The following is a 27,426-nucleotide window of genomic DNA, read 5'->3' on the forward strand; positions in this document are numbered from 1 at the left end:
TGAGAGATTTGGGGTTTACATCCCTTGGAGGAGTAGGCAGAATGATAGGAGAATGAAGCAGAGAGGTCTGAGCCAATATCTCTGAGCTTCTCTCAGGCTCCCTAGTACTGTGCAAAATGTCCCTACTCACAAAAGGACATAGAATGATGCTGTAGGTACTGGAGCAGAGGGGTAATCACATGGACTGCTCAGGCCCCAAGGGACTCATACCACCAGCAGAATCTTGGGTCTGTCTAAATCAGCTGGTGAGTCCCCAGCCTCTGGCCCTCCAGAAAGAAATAACTGGAAATTCACTAGTTGTCACACACTGCTGTTTAGCGGTCAGCACAAGGGGACCAGAGACCGGAGCAGGCAAGACATGAAGCTGAGGGCACTCAGCCCTGAGGATAAAGGAAGGAGCTCCACGGTCTCCAGCCCCATCACCGTGTGTGACACAATACATCTGTCATGACTCGGGGAGGGAGCAGGGCACAGAAAGAACCCGAAAAGCTAAGGTGCTAGGGGTGCCAGTAGACTGATCAACAGAAGATTCCAAGCCAGTCGAGGGATGGAAACAGGCAAGACAGGATGAAACTGAAACTCTTCCTAATATGGCACAACAGAAAGTATAAAAAATAATCTGTACATGGTCCAGATGAAGCCACTTCCCCCTGGAGCCTGTGATGACTGTTTACCTGCCAAATGAAATCTGGCTTCATAGGCTGGGATGGGGGATGGAAAAGTCAAGAGTGGGATGTTAACAAGGAGGAAAACACGGAGTTTGGAACCAAGATTGGATCTGTTTCTCAGGGCTATAACTCCAACACAATCAAATGTCTGTCTTAGCATAAATAAATGAGCAAATCAGTGATGGGTAATACCATAAAGGAGACAGATGCCTGGGAAGCCTGGCCTGTTAGATCCTGCCCAGCCCACTAAATTTTAAAATTCATCTCTCTCTCTCTCTCTTGTGTGTGTGCATGTGTGTGTCTATACACACATGTTCATTTGTGTCTAAGTGTGCATATGTTTGGGTATGCATAGCCATGTGTGCATGTGTGTGTCTATACACACATGTTCATTTGTGTCTAAGTGTGCATATGTTTGGGTATGCATAGCCATGTGTGCATGTGTGTGTCTATACACACATGTTCATTTGTGTCTAAGTGTGCATATGTTTGGGTATGCATAGCCATGTGTGCATGTGTGTGTGTCTATACACACATGTTCATTTGTGTCTAAGTGTGCATATGTTTAGGTATGCATAACCACGTGTGCATGTGAAAGCCAGAGGTCAACACTGTGCATCTTCTTCAATTGCTCTCCACCTTAATCATGTAGGGTAAGATTTCTCTCTGAACCTGGAGTTCATCAATTTGACTAAAATGGCTGGTCCAGGGATCTTCCTGGCTCACTTCACCAACATGATAATTCCAGACATTTATCACCACATCCATCTTAAATATAATGCTTTCAGTATCCACGGGGCATTGGTCCTAAGGGTATACTACCGTCTATAGATGGGCTGGAGAGATGGCTCAGTAGTTAAGAACACTTGTTCTCCCCAAGGGCCCAGGTTCAGTTCCTAGCACCCATATGCCGCTCATGGATCCTTTGCCCTTTTCTGACCTCCTCAGGCACCAGGCACACACATGATATACAGACGTGCATGCAAGCAAAATACTGATAAAATAAGATAAAGCTAAAAGTAAATTTTAAAAAAATCTATAGATATTCATGGCCCTTATATAAGGTGGCATAGTAATTGCATATAGCCTGCTTGTATGAGGACACTATGTCAAGCTGGTACAGCCCCTTTGGATGTCAGTGTGGCGATTTCTCAGAAAATTAGGAAACAACCTTTCTCAAGACCCAGTAATACCACTTTTGGGTATGTATCCAAAGGATGCTCAATCGTGCCACAAGGACATGTGCTCAACTATGTTCATAACAGCATTGTTTGTCATAGACTGTTTCTTTAAGAGTTATAACAAACACCATTCTATGGAGGACTGACTTTATTCCCCTACATCTTACTATTAGTAGGCTGTTCCTCGGGCTGTCTGTATCCAAGGCTGCTTTATGAGCTGGGATCCGGACAGTCAAATGGCTCTGAACTCGGAAGGGCATATACTTGGCTTCATATTCCACCCTTGTAATTTGAAACTTAATTGATTCTTAAGTTTTTCACATTTATTTATTGGGAAAGGTGTGCAAACCACAGCACATGGTGAAGATCAGGAAAGAGGGCTCCGTCTGTTCTCTCCTTCCACCATGTGGGCTCTGGGATCCAACTCAGGTCATATTCACTCTTTGAGCTGCTCGCCAGCCCTGGTCCCACGTTTTAATTTTGCACTGGGATCCATAAATTGTATGACCATCCTGATTGTATCGGAAGGTAGAAATACTCTCTACCGCTGCATCACTGTGTCTCTTCCCAACTCGGGGTTCGGTGCCCTCATACAGCTTGAAATGGGCCGTGGTAGACGTTGGTGCACGCTGGGAATCGGGGTAAGGAACAAGGGCAAAGCATTCGCAAGCACAGTTTGGCAGCTCGAGCCGCACATGTAGCCTTGCTCCTGTGACTGCTTATAGAATTCCGGAGTGAGAAAGCAGGACCTTTGGCATAGCAGTTTATTTTTGTTCGTGACAAGGAAGAGAAACAATGACCTCAGCCCGAGCATTATTTCAAAATCTAAATTCAGATCTTCTGCGACTGGAAAGTGTCACGCTTAAAATAAGACACCCCAGGAACGTACAAGAAAATCTGCCTGAATCCGGGCTTGCACCAATGTGTGGGTAACCGATTGGAAATCCCGGAGGGCAGGTCTCTTTTTCCCAAGCAGAAGCGGCCCCTCCCCCACCTCTGCTACACCGAGGGCTCACTGGGGAGGGGGCTGGGTGATCCTCGTCAGCTCCGGGCTGGGGAAAGCTACCGGCTTCCCACCATCACCACCATATCCTCCACCCACCCACCCACTGCCTGCGCGGCCGCGAGCGCAGAGTAATGGAGGCCTGGCTGGAGACGCGCTGGGCGCGGCCCTTGCACCTGGCTTTGGTGTTCTGCCTGGCGCTGGGGTTGATGCAAGCAATCAAGCTCTACCTGCGAAGACAGCGACTGCTGCGAGACCTGCGGCCCTTCCCGGGGCCGCCCGCCCACTGGCTCCTCGGACACCAGAAGGTAGACCGAGGGAGGGGCGCCGCAGGATGCTGCAGAGGAAGCCTCTTAGCTTAGCCGCTCTTTCCTTCCCTCCCTTGCGGCTCCGGGTTATTCTTGGACTTCCCAGTTCCTGGGTGGGATGGGGTGGGGTGGCTCTCCGCTCCTCTGTAATACTGGAGTCTCTCTCATTTCCTTGGAGAAGGATCGCTAGAGACGGGGTGGGGGGGGGGGTGTTATTTGGGAAGCCTGAATATATAAGAACGCTGGGTGTCAATTCAGTCTCCAGTCGCCTGGGCATATCTTCCACGTGTATTGTTTAAACTCAGTATGCTGGTCTAAGTTATACATATTAGTTGTAGAGAATATGCAAAATCGAACGCAATAGTTCGCACCCTTGGTTCATTCTGACCAGAATGAAATTAACTGTGTTTTCTAAGATTCCTCTAAAGCCGGAAGCGGCCCCGCCCCACTGCTCCGAGGATACAGGGTGAGAAAGATTTGTTGGTGTGCAGCGAGATAATCATTTGTTCGGTCTCTCTTGTTTTCCAAATCCACTCCCAACGCAGATTCTTAAATTCTGTCAACCCCTTGGGAGTAGTAGTTGTGTGCTAAGTACTGGGGCTACGAAAAGAATATGCGTCCTTTGATCTCGAGGGGCCCAAGTAAAGTACAGACTTGAGCAGCAAAGAAATTGAAAATCCTGGGTAAGGAGGGATGATGGTGACTCCTAGGAACCGCTGCGAAGGGGTTACACAAACCTCTCCGGGAATGGATGGAAAAGGGTGCACTGGCTTTTTGCTCCTCGGTTTCCTGAACTGTATCTCTGCCGTGTACCATGTGCCTTGTCCCATGTGCTGACTAGAGGTCCTCCGGGTGCACTCCCAGATGTGTATTTACCACACTCTTTTTCTTCTCTTTGTTAATTTATTTTTGATTGTTTGGGGGTTTGGCTTTGGAGATTTGGGTGGACAGAGTCAATCACTATAGTCCAGGCTGTCCTGGAACTCATTATGTAGCCCAGGCTGTCTTCAAAGTTTCTGTGATCCTTCTACCTCAGCCTCCCAAGCCTCATGCTGGGATAGCATGAGCCACCACGCTTAGTGACTACACACTCTCCTTTCATTCATCCCTCAATATACTCTTAGGCTGGCTCCAAACCTGGGCCATTGTAAATAATGCTGCAGTGGACATAAAAGCCAGATGAAAGAGCAATTAATTATTTTGCAAATACCCAGAAAATGAATCATTGGATATTTTTAGATTTATTTGTTTTGTTGTATGTGTATGAGAGTTTTGCCTGCATGTACATATGTATAGCATATATATATATATATATATATATATATATATATATATATATATGTCCTGTGCCCACAAAGCTCAAAAGAGACCTAGTTCCCGATCTCCTGGCCTGGAACTAGAGTTATGGATGGTTGTGGACTGTCATGTGGGTTCTAGGAACCAAACCAGCCCCTCTGCTTTAACAGCAAGTGCTCCTAACTACTGAGCCATCTGAAAAATGTTTTTAATCTGGCTGTCACAATTTTAGTTTCCATGAGTTCTGTCTTATGCTCCATTTGTTCTTCCACCAATTACCTTGTATTACATAAAAACACTACATTTGACGATAGCCATCTCTATCTATCTATCTATCTATCTATCTATCTATCTATCTATCTCTATCTCTATCTTTCTCCCTTTCTTTTTTCCTTAAGACAGGGTTTCTCTGTGTATCCCTGTCCATCCTGGAACTTACTCTGTAGACCAGGTCGGGCTTGATTCACTTGCCTCTGCCCCTGAAGTGCTGGGATTAAAGGCACTTTAATACACCACCACCACCCACTGACAATAGCCATTTCTTAGGCTCAGTATTCTTTGGGTTGGCACTTTGAGGTGAATGAGGTCATAGGGGTTTTCTAGGTGAATCGAGGTCCTGCTGACTTTGGCTAGCCTGGCTAATTCACCACAGTTCACAGCAGGTCAGATAAAGGTTGGCAGTTATTCTAAATGCCTTGGTCTCTTCTTCCTGCTGTACTATCTTTCCGCTTTTATCTTTTAACTGGCAAGCCTGGCCCTGCTTACCTCATGTCAAGGTCCCGAGAAAGAAAGAGGGCAAATCTGACCTTGCAAGTAGTTTTTAAACCTCCCAATCATGTGTGCTGCTCATGCATTGATTTATCAGAGCCAGTCATATAACCAAGTCTAGAGTCAGGGTGGGGGAGCACAGAGCACATGAATACATTAATAAATTAAGATTATTGTCAGAGTAACTAAATACACCCTTTATTATAGAGTTCTAAAATTTTTCATAAAATGCTGTCGTATCTCCTTTGATGTGTTTATACTAAAAAAACAAAGCAAACAAACAAAAAAACTAGCTTTATTTAGGACATTATCCCCAAGTTTAGAGATCTTAGAGAAAGAACATTTGCCTCTGTACATAAAGGAGCCAGATCCCTCTGCTGCACAGCCCTGTGTGGGTCCTGAACTCACCCTGTGTCTGTGTCAAGGCAGTATCAGCCCGACTGACTCTAATCTCCTGTCCTTTCTCACTGTAGTTTCTTCAGGATGATAAAATGGAGAAGCTTGATGAGATTGTCAAAAAGTACCCTTGTGCCTTCCCCTGCTGGGTAGGGCCCTTCCAGGCATTTTTCTACATCTACGACCCAGACTATGCAAAGATATTTCTGAGCAGAACAGGTAAGAAATGAGACAAAGCTCAGAGTCCTAATCCTCCTGGAGAGAGCTGCACATGGCCCACAGGCCTGATCTGAAGCAAAGATTAGCCTTGGGCCTGGAAGAGATCCTGAACGAGTGTGGAGAGGGGACAGATCTGCCAGGGTTAAGGGACTTCCCAGATGCCCCACCAGGGCCCAGGGCCCCATAAATCCCAGCTGCCACCACCAGCCTGGCCAGGGGCTGCCTTTGCCTCCTTGTTCTTGGAACTTTTGGGTCAACAACCCTGCTTCGCACATGCTCCTCATTATGAACAGAAGTCTCCGGCGGAAATCAGAAGCCTAGCTCCAGGGCTCTGAACAGAATCTAAAGTGCCAGCACTTTCTCCTACCAGTCCGAACTCTTGGTTATGGTCCAAGAGGTTCTGTTCCCTTGAGAGCACAGGTCCCTCCTCCCCCACCCACCCAATCCGTTTACATGATTCCTATTACGCACAGCACAGAGCCAAAATGGCCAGTTTGAGCTCTGCCACCTTTGTGCAGATCTCACAACTAATCTTTCCTGGGTTTCACATTGCTCACCCTTAACAAAACCTAAGCAAAACAGACCTTTCTCTGAGCAGCTCTGTGTTCCTCTGTCCCTCTGCTCCAATCTGTCTGGAGTTCACCTCTTCAGAAAAATATATTTACGTTAGAATCACAAGAACATCAGAGGCCTTTATGTCTTACTGTCTCATGTTTTCCAACAAGCATACACATCCCAACCCCAATTCTGGAAACTCATCCACCCCCAAGCAAGCCTGCATTGTGGAGGGAAATAGAAACCAGGGGAGGATATGACTTGTTCTGGGACTTGTTCTTCTCTGCAACTGAACCAAGACTTGGGTTTTCCAAGCCTCCAAGGCTGTAGAAAGTGACCTGGGGTTCCCTGCTGTCCACGGCTGCACTGAGTACAGGCAAATGAAAGCCTAACCAGGCTTGAACTGGTCATGAGTGGTTTCCCTAATGCTGTCTTTTCTTTCCTCTGCTTGATTCTGCAGACCCAAAGAGCCAGTTTGTGCACCAGTTCATGACTCCATGCACTGGTATGTATGTGCCACCCACTCTCACTCCAAGCCACTTTTCCATAGCAGAGCGCTCCAAAGAGACTCGCATCCGAACTCCAGAGCATCAAGAAAGGGACGTCACTGCATATGACATGAATGCGGAGCGGGGGACCATCTAGGAGGAGAAAGAGAACAAGCTGGAGGGAGGCAGGGGATACAAGGGGTTGGGGTGGCGGCAGAGGGAGGAGGGAATGAGTGAGCACAAAGGATAATGACACGTAAATATGAAAATGCCATTAGGAAAACCAATGTTTTGTATTCTCCCCTAAGAATATCATTTTTTTTTTTTTTTTTTTTTTTTTTTTTTGGTTTTTTGAGACAGGGTTTCTCTGTAGCTTTGGAGCCTGTCCTGGAACTAGCTCTTGTAGACCAGGCTGGTCTCGAACTCACAGAGATCTGCCTGCCTCTGCCTCCCGAGTGCTGGGATTAAAGGCGTGCGCCACTGCCGCCCGGCTAAGAATATCATTTTTAACATTTAAAAATAGAATATGGAGACCTGAATTCAACCCACCTCTAAAAGGGGGCATGACGGTGAGCACTTGTAATCCCAACAGAGGGAAGACAGAGCAGGCAGGCGCCAGGCTGGCCAGTCAGCCTAACCATTTGGTGAGTTCCAACCTACTGGGAGCTCCTATCTCAGTTTAACAAAAAACAAACAGTGGATGACACATGAACACACGTTCTAAAGAGTAAGGTAGATGTATGAGGAGAGCTACCTAGGAGAGGGTCAAAGGGAACCCCAAAGGTCAACCCAGCAGAGCATCACACAGCACCCTTGTTCGTTTCTTTTCTCAAAGTCCCATTTCCAAGGGGAAAATGTGTGCGAACTCTTCCACATCTTAGCTTCGCTATGGAAGGTATTTAATCTTTTCACCTCTCTTGTTTTCTTTATTTTCCTTCTTTACAGAGTTCTCTTATTTTTATGTGCCTTTTAGTAAAAAATTTTCCCTGGTGTGCCGTTTGACTCTACCCTGTGAGCAGAGAAATTAAGCTGCTTTCTCCTGTGGTTGATGTTTATTTTCGACTGGGAAGGAACTTAAATGAAAAAAGAGAGGCTCTGGGTTCGAAACCCACTAGATTTGCATGCTCCTGTTCACTTTGTAACAGACTACACGATCCTAGGGACAGAGTCTCTCTCTGTCTTCCTCCTCTCTGAAATGAGCATGAGAGTTGGGGCTGTCGCAGCTGAGATGAATGCTGTATTCCCAGCGCTTTATGCAGTGGCCAGCGTTCTAAGAGAACCAAACCAGGCATCAAGATCCTGGCAATTGGCCGGGCGGTGGTGGCGCACGCCTTTAATCCCAGCACTCGGGAGGCAGGAGGATCTCTGAGTTCGAGGCCAGCCTGGTCTACAAGAGCTAGTTCCAGGACAGGCTCTAGAAACTACAGGGAAACCCTGTCTCGAAAAACCAAAAAAAAGATCCTGGCAATTTGTAAGCACGCAAAAAGGATGCCATTCTTAAGACCACTGAAAGCAGGAAATGAACACAAAGTCCCACCCAAATTAATGCCTGCTGGAAAAGGGAAATCAGTTTTCTCCAATGGCGTGTCACCGGGTATATCAACCACACTCCGGGGAAGGCCCCATGCCCAGGAGCGGTGGGGCCGACACAAAGCAAGCGGACTCCATGGTTTATCGTACACTTTTGTTTTGATCTAGTTTTGTCTTATTTATTTTGTTTTTGTCTGTTTTGACTTTTATTTTTTTGTTGTTTTTCTTTTTTGAGAGAGAGAGAGAGGAGAGAGAGGAAAATATAATGTAGGGTGAGCAGGGAGGTGGGAAGGATCTAGGAGAAGCTTGGGAAAGTGAAAGAATATGATCAAAATATATTGTATGAAAAATGTTAATAAAACTATCTTAAAGGTTGTCCTTCAAATTTAAAGTCCTCGGAAAGCTAAATGTTTGAAGATGTATTTTATTTTTATTTATGTGTTTTTAGGTGTGTGAGTTTGCGTGTCTGTTTGTATATGCTCATGTGTATAGTTGCCCATGGATGCCAGAACAGAGGGTTGGACTCCCGGATCTGGAGCTGCATATGGTTTGAACCACCCAGTGTGGGTACTGGGAACTGAGCACCAGTCCTCTACAGGAGCAGCAAGTATCTCAGCCACTGAGCCATCTCTCCAGTCCCTGAAAGCCAAGCCTTAATATCAGTACGTGTGGCTGTGGGAGGCTGTGAAACACCAGCCTCGATAAATGTGTTCACAAAGCAGAGCTCAAGGGGAGGCTCTCTGGGACCAGACGGACGTCCTTGCCTCGTCTCTGATGAGTATGTGTTCATAGTAATGGCTATAGATTGGTCTGCAGCAAAGAGAAGGTGGATAATTAACACGTTTCCGCCATGAGCTAAAGACAGACTAGGTTGAGTGCCTCATGTGTGTGTCCTCATTGAGTCTGCGCAGCGCAGGTTACCACATTCCACCGCTGAGAAACTACACCTCACCGGGCATCAGAGCTTCTCAGGCTGTGAAACACTTTCTCTCAGTGTTAAATGCACCCACCCCAGGTGTAGGCATCAGAGCCGACACCGTCTTCACCTGTCATTCGTTTGGCATTCACTACTACTTCATGATGAGTCGGTCACAAGAGGCTGCCTGTGGCCCGCGTCTCTCCTAGTCTAGTAAATGCGTGAGGTTTTGTGCGTTTTTCTTTCCCGAGGACGAGGACTCCTCCATCTAGATGGACCCAGGTGGTTCCAACACCGCTGCCTCCTAACTCCGGCATTCCGTGACGACTTCCTATCAATCTGTGTGGACGCGATGGCCCACTCCGTGAACACGATGCTCGTGAGTGAAACAGTATGTTAGACACTTCTGTGGTGGGTTAAGAAAAACCAAAGCTGACTTCTAGAAATCAGTCAGGATACACGTACCCACGGAGTAATGATGTCTGTGGCGGCCTTTCCTGAATTCTTCAGGAGGTTAAAAAAAAGAAGAGCTGGTTTTCTGTCTTAGAGTCTTGCATTCTGTGGTGCTGAGACTCGGGTGGCAGGTGCTGTGGAGACAGGTAAGGAAGCCAAGAGCAGCTAACGGGTTCAGACTTCAGAGGTAACTCAGATTCATACCCTATAAGCTGATCTGCACATGTCAATAGTAAGAACAAGAAACTCCTAGGCAGAGCTGTGAGAGACAAGGACTGAGGCTGGAATGGTCTTGACTGGTGGGCAGGAAGGACTGAGTAAGTGTTCAGTGCCTCTGTCACCTCCCGTATGTGGTGCAAGATCTTGAGATGAGTGGCACCTTCCGAAGAGTCAGGGACTGCTGCAGAGGGGCATCCCTGTTGGACTGGCTTCTGGTTTAGACATGAGTTTTATTGAAAGTTCTATTGGTGTAGAGATTTTGACTTTTTAATGTATTTATTTTAAAAGCGGGCAAATAATTAATACAGGTTTTTTTTTTGTAAACTTCAAATACCACAAAGCCAAGTTTTCCTCCTTACCTGCAAGCCTTACTTACTCTGTCCGTGGGGAACAGATGTTACCAGCTTGTGGCTGCGTGCCAACCTCTGTGGGAGTGGCGTGGGAGACATCAGTGGGAGTTCTCAAGGCAGAGACTCCAGGCTCGAGGAAGGGGGTCAGACCTCAGTGCCGGTCAGCGTCTGGCACAATTCAGCTCCACCAGTGACCATTTTAGCCCCAGCACATCTAGGAGCCATTTCTAGCCTCTACGTTCCTGTGTGTTTCTCTGCATTCCTCTCTCACTGCCTCCTGCTGCATGTGTCCAGAGCACCTCAAACTCAGACGCCTGCCCCTCCCCTCGTTTCTTCCAAACCTACCACATGGCTCATAGCTCTCCTCAAACGCCTGAGTGGAAGTATCAAACTGAATTCTATTAATAAGCACAACAAATATGTGTTCATCAAAAAAAATTGAGCCAGGCAGTGGTGGTGCACCCCTTTAATCCCAGCACTTGGGAGGCAGAGGCAGGCGGATCTCTGAGTTCGAGGCCAGCCTGGTCTACAAGAGCTAGTTCCAGGACAGGCTCTAGAAACTACAGGGAAACCCTGTCTCAAAAAACCAAAAAAAAAATTGACTCTTTACAGGGCTAATCATTTAGTTGTAAGCCATCTAACCAAATAATAGACACTTGGGTGAAAGGCTTTCAAATTCTGCTTTTCATTCAGTCTCTGACCATTCAGTACCTAGTTTGTCACCTGTAGGTACTTAGCATTCAGCTCCTAGGTGACACCTGTAGATTAGATGCTCAACAAACAGAATGAACTAAATTTTAACATTTTCATTTATTTGCATTTTTACACAAAAGACCTTGTTGTGATAAATGTATTTTTAACTGGGGGTGGGAGCTTTTTGGCAACTTAGCCATCAGAAAACGCACTTCAGGCTGTGTGAGGAGCTTCCGTCTGTGGGGGACGTTAGAAACAGTGCCCTGCACCAGCTCTTCTTCCAGGCCTCTTTCTGTCCCCAGTGTTTGGATCTGAAATGTTTTTTGATTGTCTTTATTTTGGATTATTTTTGTCTGTTGTTTTTCAAGACGGGGTTTATCTGAGTAGCCCTGGCTGTCCTGGGCTCTCTTTGTAGACCAGGCTGTCCTCAGACTCAGAGACCCTTCTGCTGCTGCCTCCCAAGTGCTGGGATTAATGGTGTATGCCACCACTGCCTGACTTATTTGCAATTTTTAAATTAAATATTATTATTTCATTCCCTTTTCTTCTCCTCCTACCAACCCTTTTTCATGCTCCCCCTTGTTCCTTCTCAAGTTTATGACCTCTTTTTCTTTTTTTTTTTTTTTTTTTTTTTGGTTTTTCGAGACAGGGTTTCCCTGTAGTTTCTAGAGCCTGTCCTGGAACTAGCTCTTGTAGACCAGGCTGGCCTCGAACTCAGAGATCCGCCTGCCTCTGCCTCCCAAGTGCTGGGATTAAAGGCGTGCGCCACCACCGCCCGGCCCTCTTTTTCTTTAATAGTTATTGTTACATGTCTATATAAATGTACAAATATAATGCAACCTTTTAGTGTGGATTGTATGTATATGCTTTCAGAGCCAACCACTTAGTATGGAATAACCATGTAGGGGGCTCATCCCTGGGGAAAACTAATTCTCCTCTCTTATCGGTCATTAATTGCTTGTAGCTCTTCATCTAGGATTGCAGCCCCAGATCCTCCCCTTCCACGTTAGCTTGCTTGTTGGTATTGTCGATTACTGTATATAAGATGTTTTTGGAAAATGTTCTGAGCTTATTAAAGTGTGGGTGCGGTGGTTGACAGCAGTGATGGGATGTCTAACAAGCTGGGGGTTGGAGGTGGAGGAAGCCCTGGGGGAAGCCCATGCATTGCAGTCTTAATTAGGGGTGTATGGAACTCTGTGCTGTTTCGTGCAGAGCCATGACAACCCTTGAGAGACCCTTTGCCAGATGTGAAGTGTGCATCACGCTCTTTCTCACTCATTTAGTGTGTGTTTTCCCTTCCTCATGCCCAAAATAAACACATGGGTTATTTACTCCTGGTCTTTGGCTCCTGTAGGGTCAGGTTTTTGTCCCCGAGACGATAAGAGCAGGGTTAGGGAAAAGCAAATAAAGACCATTTGATAATGGTGATGATATTGATCTTGGCCTCCTCTGCCAGGATAAATGGGAGAAGATCTGGAGCACTCAGGAAACAACCGTGGAGGTTTTTGAACACATCAACTTGATGGCCTTGGACATAATCATGAAATGTGCATTTGGCCAGGAGACCAACTGCCAGATAAACAGGTCAGTGATGGGGCAGTAAATGAGTTCTCTGTGATCCAAGTCAATTATTAACCCATTGTTCCAACTTTTTCTTCTAGCACCTATGAGCCTTATATGAAGGCAACATTTGAACTTGGCGAAATCATATCTTCTCGCTTGTACAATTTCTGGCATCATCATGACATAATTTTCAAATTCAGCCCTAAGGGCCACTGCTTCCAGGAGTTAGGCAAAGTGATCCATCAATGCACAGGTAAAAACATGGGCCAGTCTTAGCTGTGGGTCACCCAAATCCATGCAACATCATACCTGTCTTATATGTAGAAGGATAAGTCTCACAGTAAGTAGGAAGTGAATTCTTGTTCTTCATGGAGCTTTAATATGGACTCTGCTCGAATAATTACAACTTTAATTACCTTTAAGATAAGTCTGTACCTCACCATTATGTATTATGCAATTTTGTTATATGCAATTATTACAAGTACATATATAACAAGGGAAAATTTAAGATTTTAAAATGCACATGGCATGTGGCTTCCTTAGCAGTAAATTAAGTTATAATCACAAGCTAAAATACTGGCACAGAACAGGCATAGAGGAAAAAGGAGATGTGGGTATGTATTCAAGACACCCAAAAGCTTTGCATGGTAGTGTGTACCTTTAATCTCAGCATTCAAGAGGGGGAGTGAGACAGGTGATCTCTGTGAGTCTGAGGCCAGCCTGATCTACATGACGAGTTCCAGGACAGCCTGGAATTTTGCCATGTGAGTACTGGGAATCGAGCCTGGATCCTCTGGAAGAGAAGCCCATGCTCTTAAGCACTGAGCTATTAGTCTGGCCCCAACAATGGCTTTGTTGGCAGTTTCATTGATGTACACAGTTTTGAACATGTTCGCTCCCACATTTCTGTCTCCTGGCCTCCCTCTCCTGTTGAAGCTCCTCTTTCCAGCTACTCTCCCTCCTACTTCCATGACTTATTTTTTGCAACTTGCTTAGTTTAATTAGTTTTGTTTCCATGAGCATGGGTGAGGAGCTAAATTCTTGACACACAGAAAAATTTTTTAAAAAATAAAAACCTACTACTTGGCTTACTTCCATCCAAAATTCACTAAAATTTATATGAAATGGTAAATTCAAATACAAAATTGACCCCAATTAAGACAGAAAACAAATTTCTGTAGAAGGTGCATGACCATACTCTATCTGCCCATGTTCTGCTTTTGTCTGCTTGCTTGCCTGCTTGCCTGCCTACTTGCCTGCCTGCCTGCCTGCCTGCCTGCCTGCCTGCCTGCCTGCCTGCCTGCCTGCCTGCCTGCCTGCCTGCCGGCCTGCCTGCTTGCTTGCTTTTGGGCCCTTTAGCTACTACGTATGTGGGGTGTTTTCTCTGATGGCTATTTCACGGGATATTTTCCGTGGAAACAGGATTTGAAACTGAAGAGGAAAACAATGATGGTCGTTTGCATCTCACCTAGTGATTATCTTGAGTACACTGCTTGCCTACTGACAGAAACTAAGTTTCATCTCTTTTGTGTGAAACTTCTGTTAAAAGTGGTCTGTTGGTGAAAAATAAACCACTCATGCAAGGTTAATGTATTTAGATATAATATGCCCCCTCTGGCCTCTGAGAGCAGATAAGACATTACACTTTGTATGGGCTCTGCCTCGCTTTATAATGTATTTGGTTGTGATTTGACTTAGCTGTCCCTTCGGTAATGAATACCTTTAATTCTATGCAGAAAAGATAATCCAGGATAGAAAGAAACTCCTCAAGGATGGAGTAAAGCAAGAAGACACTCAAAAGTCTCAAGATTTTCTGGATATTGTCCTTTCTGCCCAGGTAAATGCACCAAAAGTTTAGGTCTGCTCACACAGCTTGCCAGCCGTGTGGGAGGGTGGATAGGCAAATGAAATTGAAATGGAAAGACAGAAACACACCTTCTCTGCTAAATGCAAACTATAGAGTGTTGTGAGCCATGGCTCTTTGTGCAGTCTGGAAGAAAGACTGAAGCCTGTAACTCACCAGAAATCAGTGAAGACTGGATATCTGTTTGCTATGATTTGGAAGCTATACAGATACCAGGGGTTTAGAGACTTACGGGGGGGAAATGGAAGCATGGATGAGCAAGCCCTTCCAAAAGAAAATGTTGAGAAATTCGATACATTTGAAAGGGTGAAGAAATTTTCCAAGTGCTTATGCAAAGCCTGCTTTCCTTTTGGCTCTGAGCAGAACAGGACTTGTGATATGTGTTTGATAAACTGAACTAAAAATTGAAACCTTTATTTGAAACTCTAGCGTTTCTATAAAACTATCATTTGGATGGTGTCTCCAAACATCTGTGAAGTTTGGAAATTGTGACATTTCATTCAGCTGTCTCTGCTGCCTGTTGCAGGCTGAAGATGAAAAAGCCTTCTCAGATACTGACCTGCGATCTGAGGTGAACACCTTCATGTGGGCAGGGCACGACGCCTCTGCAGCCAGCATCTCCTGGCTTCTCTACTGCCTGGCTCTGAACCCTGAGCATCAAGACAGATGCCGGACAGAGATCAGGAGCATCCTGGGAGACGGGTCTTCCGTCACCTGGTAAGATCTGCAGCCCTCAGTATGTCTTCCTAGCACTCTTTTTGAGGTTGTGCTTATTTCTTACCCTGGTGCCTTAATGACCACAGGATCCCAAGGTATGTGTATGCCAAAGCCGTGTAAGCAGGCCACTTGTCTCTTCTTTCTGAAAAGAGCCTCACGTTAACCTTAACCTCTGCAAAGGAAGTTCACTATTCAAAAATCGCCCAACACTATTTTTTTCAACACAATGTTGCATTTGTTTCTTTCACCCAAGCTCTGGCATATTTGAAGTGAGGAACAGACGACCTTCGTTAGGCTTATGTGCAGCGCTTCAAAGACAAGACTCTAGGGAGACTCCTTTGCTGAGAAGACTGAAGGAGTAGCTGCATCATGGAGTTCATTGTCACACCCTAGCTAATCTCCTGGTCACTGGTGTTATTCTTCAGGATAGGGTGACATTTGGTCTTTGAACATATTACATAGTGCACACTGTTGTTGAGTTAGAAGATGTAGACTGGGGACATTTTAAGACTTGAGGCACTAAAATGATGACTAAGATTTTGTACTGACCCTGTCCTCGATGATCTGCAGTCTAAGGCAAGAGAGAGACCGTCACACTACAAATTAAAGTCCTCACGGTAAGGGCAATAACAGAGGTATTTGCTGACCACCAGATTTAAAAGACAGATTCCCACCCTGGCCGTGGGGGTTTAGTGAGACCCCCCCCACCCTGAGGATCTGACACTTCTGGACAAAGTGAGCAAACCAGGAGACAGCCTCAACTCTTAATGAATCTTGCTGTCAATAAGCTTTAGATAATGGATGAGTCCTTCAGACACACTGTTTACAAAGAAACAACATATCCCTCATAAGCCGATTCCAATGCCCCAGTTAAAGGGACAGAAAGGTAAAAATGCTGAAGACCACTGAGCCACATTTCATAAGCAAAGGTCAGCTCAGAAAACAAAAATTGACGTTCTAAAGGCAGTAGAGATCTCACTTTATAAGGAACTAACAGTCATTAGCAACTGTAAGTTCAAAGCTTTATCTAAGGGCTGAGGAGATGGCTCAGCCAGTAAAGTGCTTGGTGCACAAGGATGAGGATCTGAGTTTGATCCCCAGTATTCACATTTAAAAAAAAAAAAAGCCAGGAGCAGAGGGCCAGCAAGATGGCTTAGCCGTGTAAGCCTCTGAACTCAATCCCCAGAATCCACTTAAAGATAGAGAGAACTGACTCCACAGAGTTGTCTCTGACTTCCACATGTATACTATGGCATATTCACATCCCAAAACACACACACACACACACACACACACACACACACACCTTCATCTATATAGCATAAAATACAATGTTAAGTCATGACTTTTTACTGATAAAAAATTCATATGTTTTTACATAGTGTGTGTATGTATACTGTTTACAGTATGCTATTTTGATCCATGTATGCATTTTGAAATAACTAAACCAATGAGCATATCTAATAATTATGCAATTGTTTTTGTGGTAAGGACATCTAAAATATACTCATTGAGCAAGTTCAAATATACAGCAAGTTATTAGCGATTACAAGAATGTGGCTCCTCCATAGCTAACTGGAATTCTGAACCTCCTGCCATCCCATTCCTTAGGGGCACTACTCAACTCTCTGCCTCTACAAATGCAGCCTCTTAAAGCTACATGTAACTGGGCTCAGGGGGTATTTGTCTTTCTGTGTCTGGCTCATATGGCTTTGCATAATATCCTCTAGGTTCATTCACGTGTTAGTTAGCATTGTGTTGTGTGTATGTACCACGTGTTCTTTATCCACTCTTCAGATGACTCAGGTTGGTTCCCTGTCTGGACGATAGCGAGTAAAGCCACAGCTGATACAGTGACTTCATTCCCTTTGAAAATGTACTGACAGAGGAAATTCCTGGACCTTGTGATACTTTTTTTTTGTAATTTTTTAAAGGAACTCCCGTGCTTCTTTCCATTTGGTTGTATTGACCCACGCTGACACTGACAGTGTGTAAGGATCCTATTTTTTCCAATCTGTCTTTTCTCTAACACATGTGAGGTGATGTCTCGCTGTCGGTTTTAATTTTTATCTCTCTAATGACTTGCAATGTTGAGAATTTTTTCACAAGCCTGTCAAGTATTTGTAGGTCAGTTTTTGAGAAATTGCCTATTTAGACCCTTTCATATATTTTAACCAGTTATGTTTTCTTGAGTTATTTCAGTTCTTTATATATTTTGGGTTTTTTTGTTTTGTTTTTTAATAATTTATTTGTTTTTATTTTATGTGCATTGATGTTTTGCTGACGTGCATGTCTGTGTGAGGGTGTCAGATCTTGGAGTTACAGACAGTTATGAGCTGCAATGTGGGTGCTGGGACTTGAACCCAGGTCTTCTGGTAGAGCAGTCAGTGTTCTCAACCTCTGAGCCATCTCTCCAGCCCCCAATATATATTTTGAATGTTAGTTCTTTAGCATATGTGTGGTTTGCTGCTGGGAGGACCCAAATGGAGAACTGTCTATCCCGTCACCTTGTTGATTAGTCCATTCCTATTTATTAACTAAACTTGGGAGATTATGATGTCCGTTTCCAAGATGAATTCAATGCTCCATCTTCTCTGTTGTAGTTACAAAAAAAAAAAAGGCTAGGCACAGTGGTACATGCCCTTAATCCCACAGGGCAGGTAGATCTTTGTGAGTGTGAGATCCCCATGGTTTACATAGTGAGTTCCAGGACAGCCAGAGCTACATAGTGAGACCTGTCTCAAAAAACAAAACAGAAGGAGGAGGAGGAGGAGAAAAAGAAGAAGAGAGGGGAAAGAGGAGGAGGAGAAAACAGAAGAGGAGGAGGAGGAGGAGGAGAAAAAGAAAAGGAAAGAAAAGAGAAGAGAAGGAAATGCATGTGTTGGCTTTTCTCATTCTTAATTGATCTAAATTACAAAACAGTAATTGAGTCCCAGCCAGGTGAAAAGCCTAAAGTCCAAAAGATCTGTTAACGATTCTCTTACTGGAAGAAAGAGAAAAAAAAATACTACAAAGAGCACATTTTTAAAGATTTTGGGGTTTGGGGTTTTTTTGTTTGTTTGTTTGTTTTGTTTTTGTGACAGGGCTTTTCTGTGTAACTGCCCTGAAACTCACTATGTAGACAAGGCTGACCTCAAACTCACCTGCCTCTGCCTCCTGAGTGCTGGGATAAACCACCACCACCCAGCACAAAGCTTAATTATTTTTTAAGAATGTGGATGGGAGTGTCTGTGTGGGGGTATAGGCACACGAGTGCAGATGCCGCAAGTCCAAAAGAAGACATCAAATCCTCTGGAGCTGGAGTGGTTGTGAGCCACCAACAGGGATGCTGAGAACTGAACTCAGCTCCTTTGCAAGAGCAACAAGCACTCTCAACTGATGAGCAATCTCCAGCCCCAGAACCATTAAAAAAAAAACTCTATAACATACCTATTATTTTCATTAATGAAATTTACATGTGACATTCAGAATATCTTAAGCAATTTCTCTCTTTGACTTCTTGTTAGTCCATTTCTATGTTGGTTTAAAATCTTTTGCTTGCAGGCAGTGGTGGCACACACCTTTAATCCCAGCACTGGGGAAGCAGAAGCAGGTGGAGCTGTGAGTTCAAGGCCAACCTGGTCTACAAAGAGAGTTCCAGGACAGCCAGGGAGAAACCCTACCTTGAAAAACCAATAATGATGGTGATGATGATCTTTACTCAGGAAGATTTATATAAGTTCAAGGCCAGACTGGTCTATTCAGAGAGCTCAGGCCATTGAGGGCTATGTTGTTGAAACTTTCTGTCCCACCAGCCAGTTCCCAAATAACCACACAGAGACTTATTATTAATTATAAATGCTCAGCTGATAGCTTAGGCTTATTACTAACTAGCTCTTACGGCATAAATTTACCCATATTTCTTAACTACATTCTACCACGTGACTGTGTACCTTTCCTCAGCACAACATGCTCATCTTGCTTCTCTCCACGTCTCCTGTGAATCTGCCCTTCCTCATCCCAGAGCTCTCTCCCTGTCTGCAATCTCTGCCTAACCTCTTCCTGCCTAGTTATTGGTCCTTTAGCTCTTTATTAAATCAATGAAAGCAACATATCTTCACAGCATACAAAGAGATTATTCCACAACAGAAGGCTACATAGTGAGACTCTGTCTCAAAACAACAACAACAAACCAAAATTTTTCTTTTTGTTCACATTGATATGGGTAAAGTTGTGTCTCTTAATTATGTAAGTGCCAGAGTAGACACAATTGCCCATTTCTTTCTTGGCCTTGATGGGGAAAGAATACAGAATTAAAAATTTTACATCTTTCAATGGCCAACACCCTCATTAAAGTAATCCATCAGAAAAAGAAACAGAAATGTGATCAGGCAGAAATGACTAAATACATGCAGCCATTTTCCTGATCTCACAGCTAGTTATACAGATAAACCATTGCATCCTTTTTCTGCTCTCACTTCAGACTTGCTCTGGGGGAAGAGTTCTTTTCATCTCAGAGGCAAAAATCTTAAGGAGTCTCCTGGAGTCCCATCTACTGAAGTCACAAGCCACTCTCAAGCCAGTAGCTAGCTTGTCTAGCCCAGAGCACTGGCAAATCACCACTCACGTGCTTGCCCACCTGGAACCTCTCCCTCTACCCCCTCCTTGACACTTCGGCTTGGAAGCCAGTAGAGTGAGAGGAGTTTGTTGTTGGCTTGTCTTATTGACCAACTTCTTCCCAACCCAAGACTCTGACTGTGTCAGAGATGATTCCGGTGTGAAAGGAAACTATCGTGGTCATGTCCAGGGTTTCGCAAACACTGTGCTTTTCTCGTCTCTCAGTCATTCCATCTGCAGTTACCATGGAGACTCCCTTTCTGGAACTTTCTAGTGCTGATTCATGGGGCAGGGGAACTCTGGAAACAGTGCTTCTCCAGCTGATCTGGGGCTCTCCCTCCTCCTGCTCAGCTCACTGACTCCCCAGGTACACCTGTGCATCCCTACCTTGCTCAGCTGATCTCCCTGCCAGTCTGTCTGCTCTGAGTCACTCGTGATTGGTTCTGTGCTTCCCAAAATCCAGGGAAGCACATACCAAACCCCTCTATGTAGCCCGAAGTCAGTCTCCCCCTGTTTAGGATGAGTAGCACCCGACTCTGTTTTCCAAGGTACTTCAATATTTCAACAATTCTCTTTACATATTTGTTTCTCAAACTTCTTTAGCCTCTTATTCAGTCTTTAGCTGCGCCTTATACACATTCTTCCGTTACATGAAAAGCTAAGGCTTGCAGCGCTGCTTGTCAGAAATCCTGTTGTTAGGCACGTGGCATCTGTGTGTCTGCCACCTTTGGGACTTCTGTTGACATGGTGACAGAAAAGATCACATTTTAACAATACGCTGTATAAACCTAGACAAAATCATTTTACCCTGACAGTAACATGTGCTAGGAAAAGAAACAGCCAATACAACACAGATCTGGTGTCTCAGTCACTTCTCTCCTTTGTCCTCACAGGGACCAGCTGAATGAAATGTCGTACACCACAATGTGCATCCAGGAGACACTCCGCCTGATTCCTCCCATTCCATCCATCTCCAGAGAACTCAGCAAGCCCCTTACCCTCCCAGATGGACACTCACTGCCTGCAGGTCTTCACATTCTTTTCCTAATCCTGAGATCCTGAAGGTGACAGTGATGACAATTAGTGGGATTTGGGGCTTCTTGGGATGTCTAGGTTGGAGCTGGGCAGCTACTAAAAGCTCGGAGGATAATCCCTTGATCATATGTGAGCCCCAGTGACCTTCCTAAGCCACATAGCCAGTTAGAGCTGTGGGGTTCCAGCCTCATTTTGAGAAACCCAGCCAAGGGCTTCATCTTTTGTGACACTGTCTCTAAGATAATCTTTGTGAGACCCAAGTGGGTCTGGACAGGAGAGGAGCACCATTGTGTTAGTGTAGGAGACAGGAAGAGGAATCCTTATCCCCACCTCAACTCAGAAGCGGACAATACTTAGTCTGTATAAAACCTTCAAATACATTGTCTCATGTCCCCCTTGGAATGTGATCTTAACAGACATGTGTTCAGTACTTTACAGTTTACAAAACATTTGTGAATAGTTTTGATATCTCCAAAAACCCATTGGGAAAACCCCAATATGTATATAAGGTTCACAGACGTGAAGCAAAGTTAGAACCTCTAGTGACCCTGTGTGTGAAGTCAGATGTCTCTGCGCAGGGCACATAGGTGGCAGCAGGATCACATAAGCTATCATTTCCCTCATCTGCTTTAGTGTCCACAGGTCAATAGGACAGCTGAGGGCAAGGCCTGCAACCTGTGGCTCTGATTTTGTGGACAAAACCAGAATTATTTTGGATAAGAAAATGATGCTCAAATTCCCTCTTCTTTGCCTTCATTGCTTTAACCACCAACCATATGAGTATTTGCCCAAATGTTTCACCTTTCACGGATGAACAGTGCCAAGAGAAATTAGCCACTGGGTCTTCAGGGCAGAACAGAACAGTCTCTGTGGAGCGCTGCCTAAATGTTAACAGTAATTCCAAACAAGGCAGAAAACTCAAGTACAGTTTAGCTCTTTGGCCAGATACCAACAGCGCCTTAGTATAAAATTATGAATTTGGCAAATAATTGCTTTGAAAACTACAGTTCAAACCCAAGCCTATTCTCCCCACGTCCTTCCCTGGTGGAGCGTTGGCATGCAGCTCAGCGGGAGGACATCTTCCCGCACACTCCAGCAGTTTTCTCTGTTCCCCTCCTGCCCCAGGAATGACTGTGGTTCTCAGCATTTGGGGTCTCCACCACAACCCTGCCGTCTGGAAAGACCCGAAGGTAATATTTTCTTCTGTGGACTGCTTTAGAGAGTGGTGCTGAGGGATTGCTGTGTTGACAGTTAAGCCTGAAAACAGCTGCGCTGTGAATGTGAATGCGTAAAACTCAGCTGCTAATGACCTTGTCCTCGCCTCATATCCTTTATCTTTGCCTCATATCCTTTATCTTTATTGCGATCTAAAGACCTTAGTCCCTACTGTCACTGCCTCTGTTTCAGTCACTCGCCTGTCAAGCTCTTTTGAACACCTAGTAGATTTCTGCAGGTCCGCAGCTCGTCAGTAGAGAAAAGTGGCAGCTCAGTGTCTCCTTTATTGTATGAAGCAATCAGGATCCTGGCGATATTGATAGCACACTTGTGTTGCTCAGTTCAAATGTTCCATAAAGGAACTGTTTGTGAAGATATGGGCAGAGTTTAGGGGAAGCAAGTGAAAGTGGATATCTTTCAGAATCGTTAACTTTTCTAGACCCGATAAACCCCAGAGGGGAGAGTTACACAGCCTGTAGGAGCTAGAGAGGAAACATCAAACAGCCCCGTGCAGAAGAGATATTGCCAGTCTAGGACAACCAGCAGGGAGGAGCCAGCCAATGAATAGTCAACACCCCAGACTCTCGGTTGCCGCTCTTCAGATCCCCATCAATGCCTTGTATTGTTCCAAACCATGTGGGTCAGCTGTCTAGAGCCCAGAATAACCTCAGAAAGAGAGAAGGGAGGACCTGGACAGGCAAGGAGATGTGTAGAAAGCCTGAGCTAATTCAATATGTTTGAAATCCAAAACATAGGCACTAGTGTTTTCTTCTATGTAAACCACTAGGGCTTTCGGTCTACTCTGTAGAATAAAAAGCTGGACCATTACATCTCATTTGTGCTAAGTGGGTACACTCTTAGACTGGCTAGCAGACAGGGGAGGGACAGATAACTCCTCCAGGTCTATAGAGGTGTTGTCCATGTGACCAGTAAGCAACTTGGCTAATTGGAATTGCAATATGAAGTTTGAAGATACAGTACCCCCCTCAAAAGTGAAATATTCCCTTAATTATTTGTAATAAGTACATGATAGACTATTTGGTTTAATGAAATCTATTATTAAAATTAATGCTATCTTCTTAACATATGGCCTACAGAACACTTTAAATATCTTCTGTGGCATATGTTTCTGTATCAGCACTAAGTATCACCTTAAAAGACGTGTTATTGTCAAGCTGGTGATGGCATTGTCTTCTCATTTCAGGTCTTCGACCCCTTGAGATTCACCAAGGAGAATTCTGATCAGAGACATCCCTGTGCCTTCCTACCATTCTCTAGTGGCCCAAGGTGAGGCCAACTTAAGCTGTTGAAAACAGACACAGAAAGCTTATTTATACCCATTAGCCCTTCTACTCCATTAATTTCTCCCAGAACCCATCGCTTCACAACGGACAGTACCACTTAATGTCACATCCCCTGTGTCATGCCTGGGAAAGCAAGCCTGCACTGTAAGTATCGTTCACAGGCTCAATGCTAGTAGGAGAAACAATTTGTGGGTGACTCCAGCTGCTGCCTTCTTCAGGGAGAGCATCACATTGAACCCTTCAACCCCACATTCTTACAAGGAGCAACTTAAGAACAAAGTCTGAAAGTCTCAGTGATATTTGGTGTGAAAACTCAGCTTTACTCTGGTTGTGTAAGAGAACTTTTCTGGGGAAAAGTAACATAAACACATCTACTCACCCCAGAAAGATGACTCCCCAGCAGATCGTGATGTATTAACGCCTAATTTAGTGAATCACTGGCTTTTTGCTGGGGTTACTAACAAGAGTGAGAAGTTGCTCATGGGAACGCGGTGGCTCTAAAGATGCTGTGTCTCAGTTACTTTTCTCTTGCTGTGAAGAGACACCATGACAAGACAACTTGTAGAAGAAAGAGTTTACCTGGGGTTATAGAGTTTGAGGGTGAATCCATGATTGTCATGAGAGGGAGCCTGGTGGCATGGCGTGAGAGCAGTAGCTAAGAATTTACATCTGATCCGTAAGCACCAAGCAGAGAGAAAAAGCTAACAGGAAATGGCTGGGCTTTTGTATTTTTTTGTCGTTTGTTTGTTTTGTTTTGTTTTGTTTTTCCAAGACAGGGTTTCTCTGTAGCTTTGGAGCCTGTCCTGGAACTAACTTTTGTAGACCGGGCTGTCCTGAAACTCACAGAGATTCTCCTGCCTCTGCCTCCTGGGCGCTGGGATTAAAGGCATGAGCCACCACCGCCCAGCTAGTTGGGCTTTGGAAACCTCAAAGCCCACTCCCTAGAGACATACATGCTTCAACAAGACACACCTCCCAGTTCTTCCCACGCCATCCCATCAACTGTGGAGCAGACATCATCTTCATACATGAACCTACTGGGAGGGGATGGCATTCTTACTCAAACCACCACAAGCTGCTTTGCCAAAAACTCCAGTACAAGTGCCCACTCACAAAAGCTGCAACCCTGGCACTCTCTGCAAAACTTGTAGGCTCCCAGACTGGTCTGAGAAGTCTCTGGGCAGCACAGATGCTCAGTCTCCTTCCCAGGAGTTGCTTACTGCTTCTGTAACTCTGGAGAGGGGCCCTCATGAATTTCCAAGTCACAGATTGTCCAGATGTGAAGTCCGTCCACATCTGGAGTTTCTTGAGTCCTGCTCTCCCTAATGGAAAAAATGTTTCACTCAGAGGAAACCTCTGAGCTGTCGTAGACTCCAGACTTATTATTCTAGAAACTAACCCCTTTCTCTCCCTCCACAGGAACTGCATCGGGCAGCAGTTTGCCATGCTGGAATTAAAGGTGGCCGTTGCCTTGATTCTGCTCCGTTTCCAAGTGTTTCCAGACCTTACCAGGCCTCCTGCCTTTTCCAGCCACATTGTCCTCAGACCCAAGCATGGAATCTATTTGCAGCTGAAGAAACTCCCTGACTGTTAGACACAGGGGACAATGACTAAATTTCCTTCTTCAGTTTATAGCCAATGGTCCAGGCAAATGGAGAAGAATCTAAGTCTGATGGGAGAGTTAGAGGGCCGTGGGTTTGGGCCTCTCTACAGCTGTACATTACCCAAAGACATTTTCAGGAAACACAGGTGACCCTGCATATGTATAACTTGGAGAGGTTTTCAAATTATTTTCTAATGAGTATTACAAAACCTATCACTGGGTGACTTCTATATATTTTCTGTTTTTTAATAGTTTTCAGAATTATACAAGTAACAGGAGAATGGATGTGTGCTGAATGCAAAATTTTTTTAGCACTAGGAAGTGTAGCTAAAATGCCCCCTCACCTGGGCTGTACCCCGCGACCTGACAAAGCCTACTGCTTTCCCTTAAAGCAGAGTAATTTAGTGTGCATTTTAAGAGTAATTTAGTAACTCTTTTCTGCATATTCCATATATAAGGTCTGTGTGTGTTCTCAGACATCAATAGTCCCCAGAGCCAGGTCATCTAGCTTCAGACCCCGGCTCCTCCACTTAATCTGGATGTCTCACTTTGGTCCAGTCTCTGGAAGGAGGCATATAGTCTGTGCCTCAGTTTCCTCACTTGTAAAACCTCATAGGATGGATATAAGATTTAATGAACACACAGACATAGTTTTCTGAGTAGTTCCTAAGGAAGAGAAAGGGCAGCAGGCAGTGACAACACACACCTTTAATCCCAGCACTTGGGAAGCAAAAGCAGGTGGATCTCTGTGAGTCCAAAACCAGCCTGGTCCACAAAGTGAGTTTCAGGACAGCTAGGGCTGTTCCATAGAGAAACTCTGTCTCAACAAACCAAATAAATAAATAAATAAATAACTACATAAATAGATAAATAGATAAATAAATAAATTGTATATGCACTTTTCCTTATGATTTTTTGGGTTTGAATCTTGAATAAGAAAGTCTAAGCTTAGAATATTACAAAAATCGTTTAAGTATTTTCTGGAGTTAACTACTCTTTTGAAGCCTGAATGGGGACTACTTAAAGATTTCTAAGTTCATCACTTGTTTGAACCTAATCAGAGATTTAGATTATGTTTTAAGGCCCTTTGAAAGGCTTTCAACCAGAGGTGGACCTAAGGTGAGCTTCATTTTAGGGAAGTTTTTTCTGGACACGTGATACATACTTAAAACTCCAGCAAGAGAGCCATGCGATCAAGATCGGCCTGAGCTACAAGAGAGAAAGAGGAGGGGGTAGTTTTGCATCTGTTGCATGGATAACGAACATAGTGATAGATTAGAGAGGGTAAAAGTAGAAACCAGAAGAAAGGACACAATGAGAAAGCTCAGACATGAACAAAACTAAATGTTGCATGCTTAGCTGGTGGAAGAGACACTATAATCATGAAGGTTGTTTTCCCAGGGCAAGGCTCATCCATTGTGCTTCAGATGTGCTCACTCCTAAGATATCCCAAATGAGGGAAACTAGCCTTCATAATTTATTGTAGTGAGGGACTGTAGCCTAATGGAAATTTGGATGGTTCTTGATTACAGTGTTCTACATGTTGTGTGACTCATTCATGATCAGCACTGTCCCAGATACTGTTTCTATTTTAAAGGATCAGTCACAGTCCGTGCTTACATTATAGTCTGCCTATAGGTGACTCAGCATCCCTCCAACATCCTCTGTCCACTCCTGTATAAATAGACTCCTTAGCTGGGAGTGTGGTTGCCAGCTACTGAGTATATTCTGTCTCTCTTTGTCTCTCTGTCTATCTCCCCATCTCTATCTGTCTCTGTCTCTCTCTTTCTCTGCATATATGCACACATGCAAGTGCATATGAGTGTTTAGGCCAAGGGCCAACACTTAGTATCTTTTTGAACTACCTATTTTTTTGTTTTTGCTTTAATTCTTTTTTTATTTATTAAAAATTTCCACCTCCTCCCCTCCTCCCATTTCCCTCCTACTCCCCCTTCTCCCTCCCTCTCCAGTCCTAAGAGCAGTCAGGGTTCCCTGCCCTGTGGGAAGTCTAAGGTCCTCCCTCCCTCCATCCAGGTCTAGGAAGGTGAGCATCCAAACAGACTAGGCTCCCACAAGGCCAGTCCATGCAGCAGAATCAAAACTCAGTGCCATTGCCCTTGGCTTCTCAGTCAGCCCTCGTTGTCAGCCACATTCAGAGAGTCCAGTTTGATCACATGCTCCATCAGTCCCAGTCCATCTGGCCTTGGTGAGATCCCATTAGATCAGTCCACTGTCTCAGTGGGTGGACGCACCCCTCATGGTCCTGACTTCCTTGCTCATGTTCTCCCTCCTTCTACTCCTCATATGGACCTTGGGAGCTCAGTCCAGTGCTCCATTGTGGGTCTCTATCTCTATCTCCATCCATCGCCGGATGAAGATTTTATGGTGATATGCAAGATATTCATCAGTGTGGCTATAGGATAAGGCCAGTTCAGGCACCCTCTCCTCTGCTCTCCAAGGAACAAGCTGGGGACATCTCCTTGGAC

At 44.7% G+C, this 27,426-nt stretch overlaps 1 protein-coding gene and 1 pseudogene across 1 annotated transcript; both read left to right on the top strand.

Annotated features, from left to right (window-relative positions):
- The first annotated feature begins 2,711 nt into the window (after positions 1 to 2,711).
- LOC119816746 (cytochrome P450 4X1) lies at positions 2,712 to 25,707 on the top strand. Its single transcript, XM_038333672.1, has 12 exons — positions 2,712 to 3,160; positions 5,698 to 5,839; positions 6,855 to 6,899; positions 9,580 to 9,707; positions 12,500 to 12,627; positions 12,705 to 12,859; positions 14,343 to 14,443; positions 14,997 to 15,187; positions 20,677 to 20,810; positions 21,944 to 22,008; positions 23,238 to 23,320; positions 24,757 to 25,707. The coding sequence occupies exons 1-12, from the start codon at positions 2,987 to 2,989 to the stop codon at positions 24,929 to 24,931; spliced, it is 1,521 nt and encodes a 506-aa protein (XP_038189600.1). The 5' UTR covers positions 2,712 to 2,986; the 3' UTR covers positions 24,932 to 25,707.
- Positions 25,708 to 26,291: 584 nt separating this feature from the next.
- Positions 26,292 to 26,445, top strand: LOC119818160 (annotated as a pseudogene).
- Positions 26,446 to 27,426: the final 981 nt, after the last annotated feature.

Source organism: Arvicola amphibius, chromosome 6 (genome assembly GCF_903992535.2).
Source record: "Arvicola amphibius chromosome 6, mArvAmp1.2, whole genome shotgun sequence".
In the NCBI taxonomy this organism is placed as follows: Eukaryota; Metazoa; Chordata; class Mammalia; order Rodentia; family Cricetidae; genus Arvicola; species Arvicola amphibius.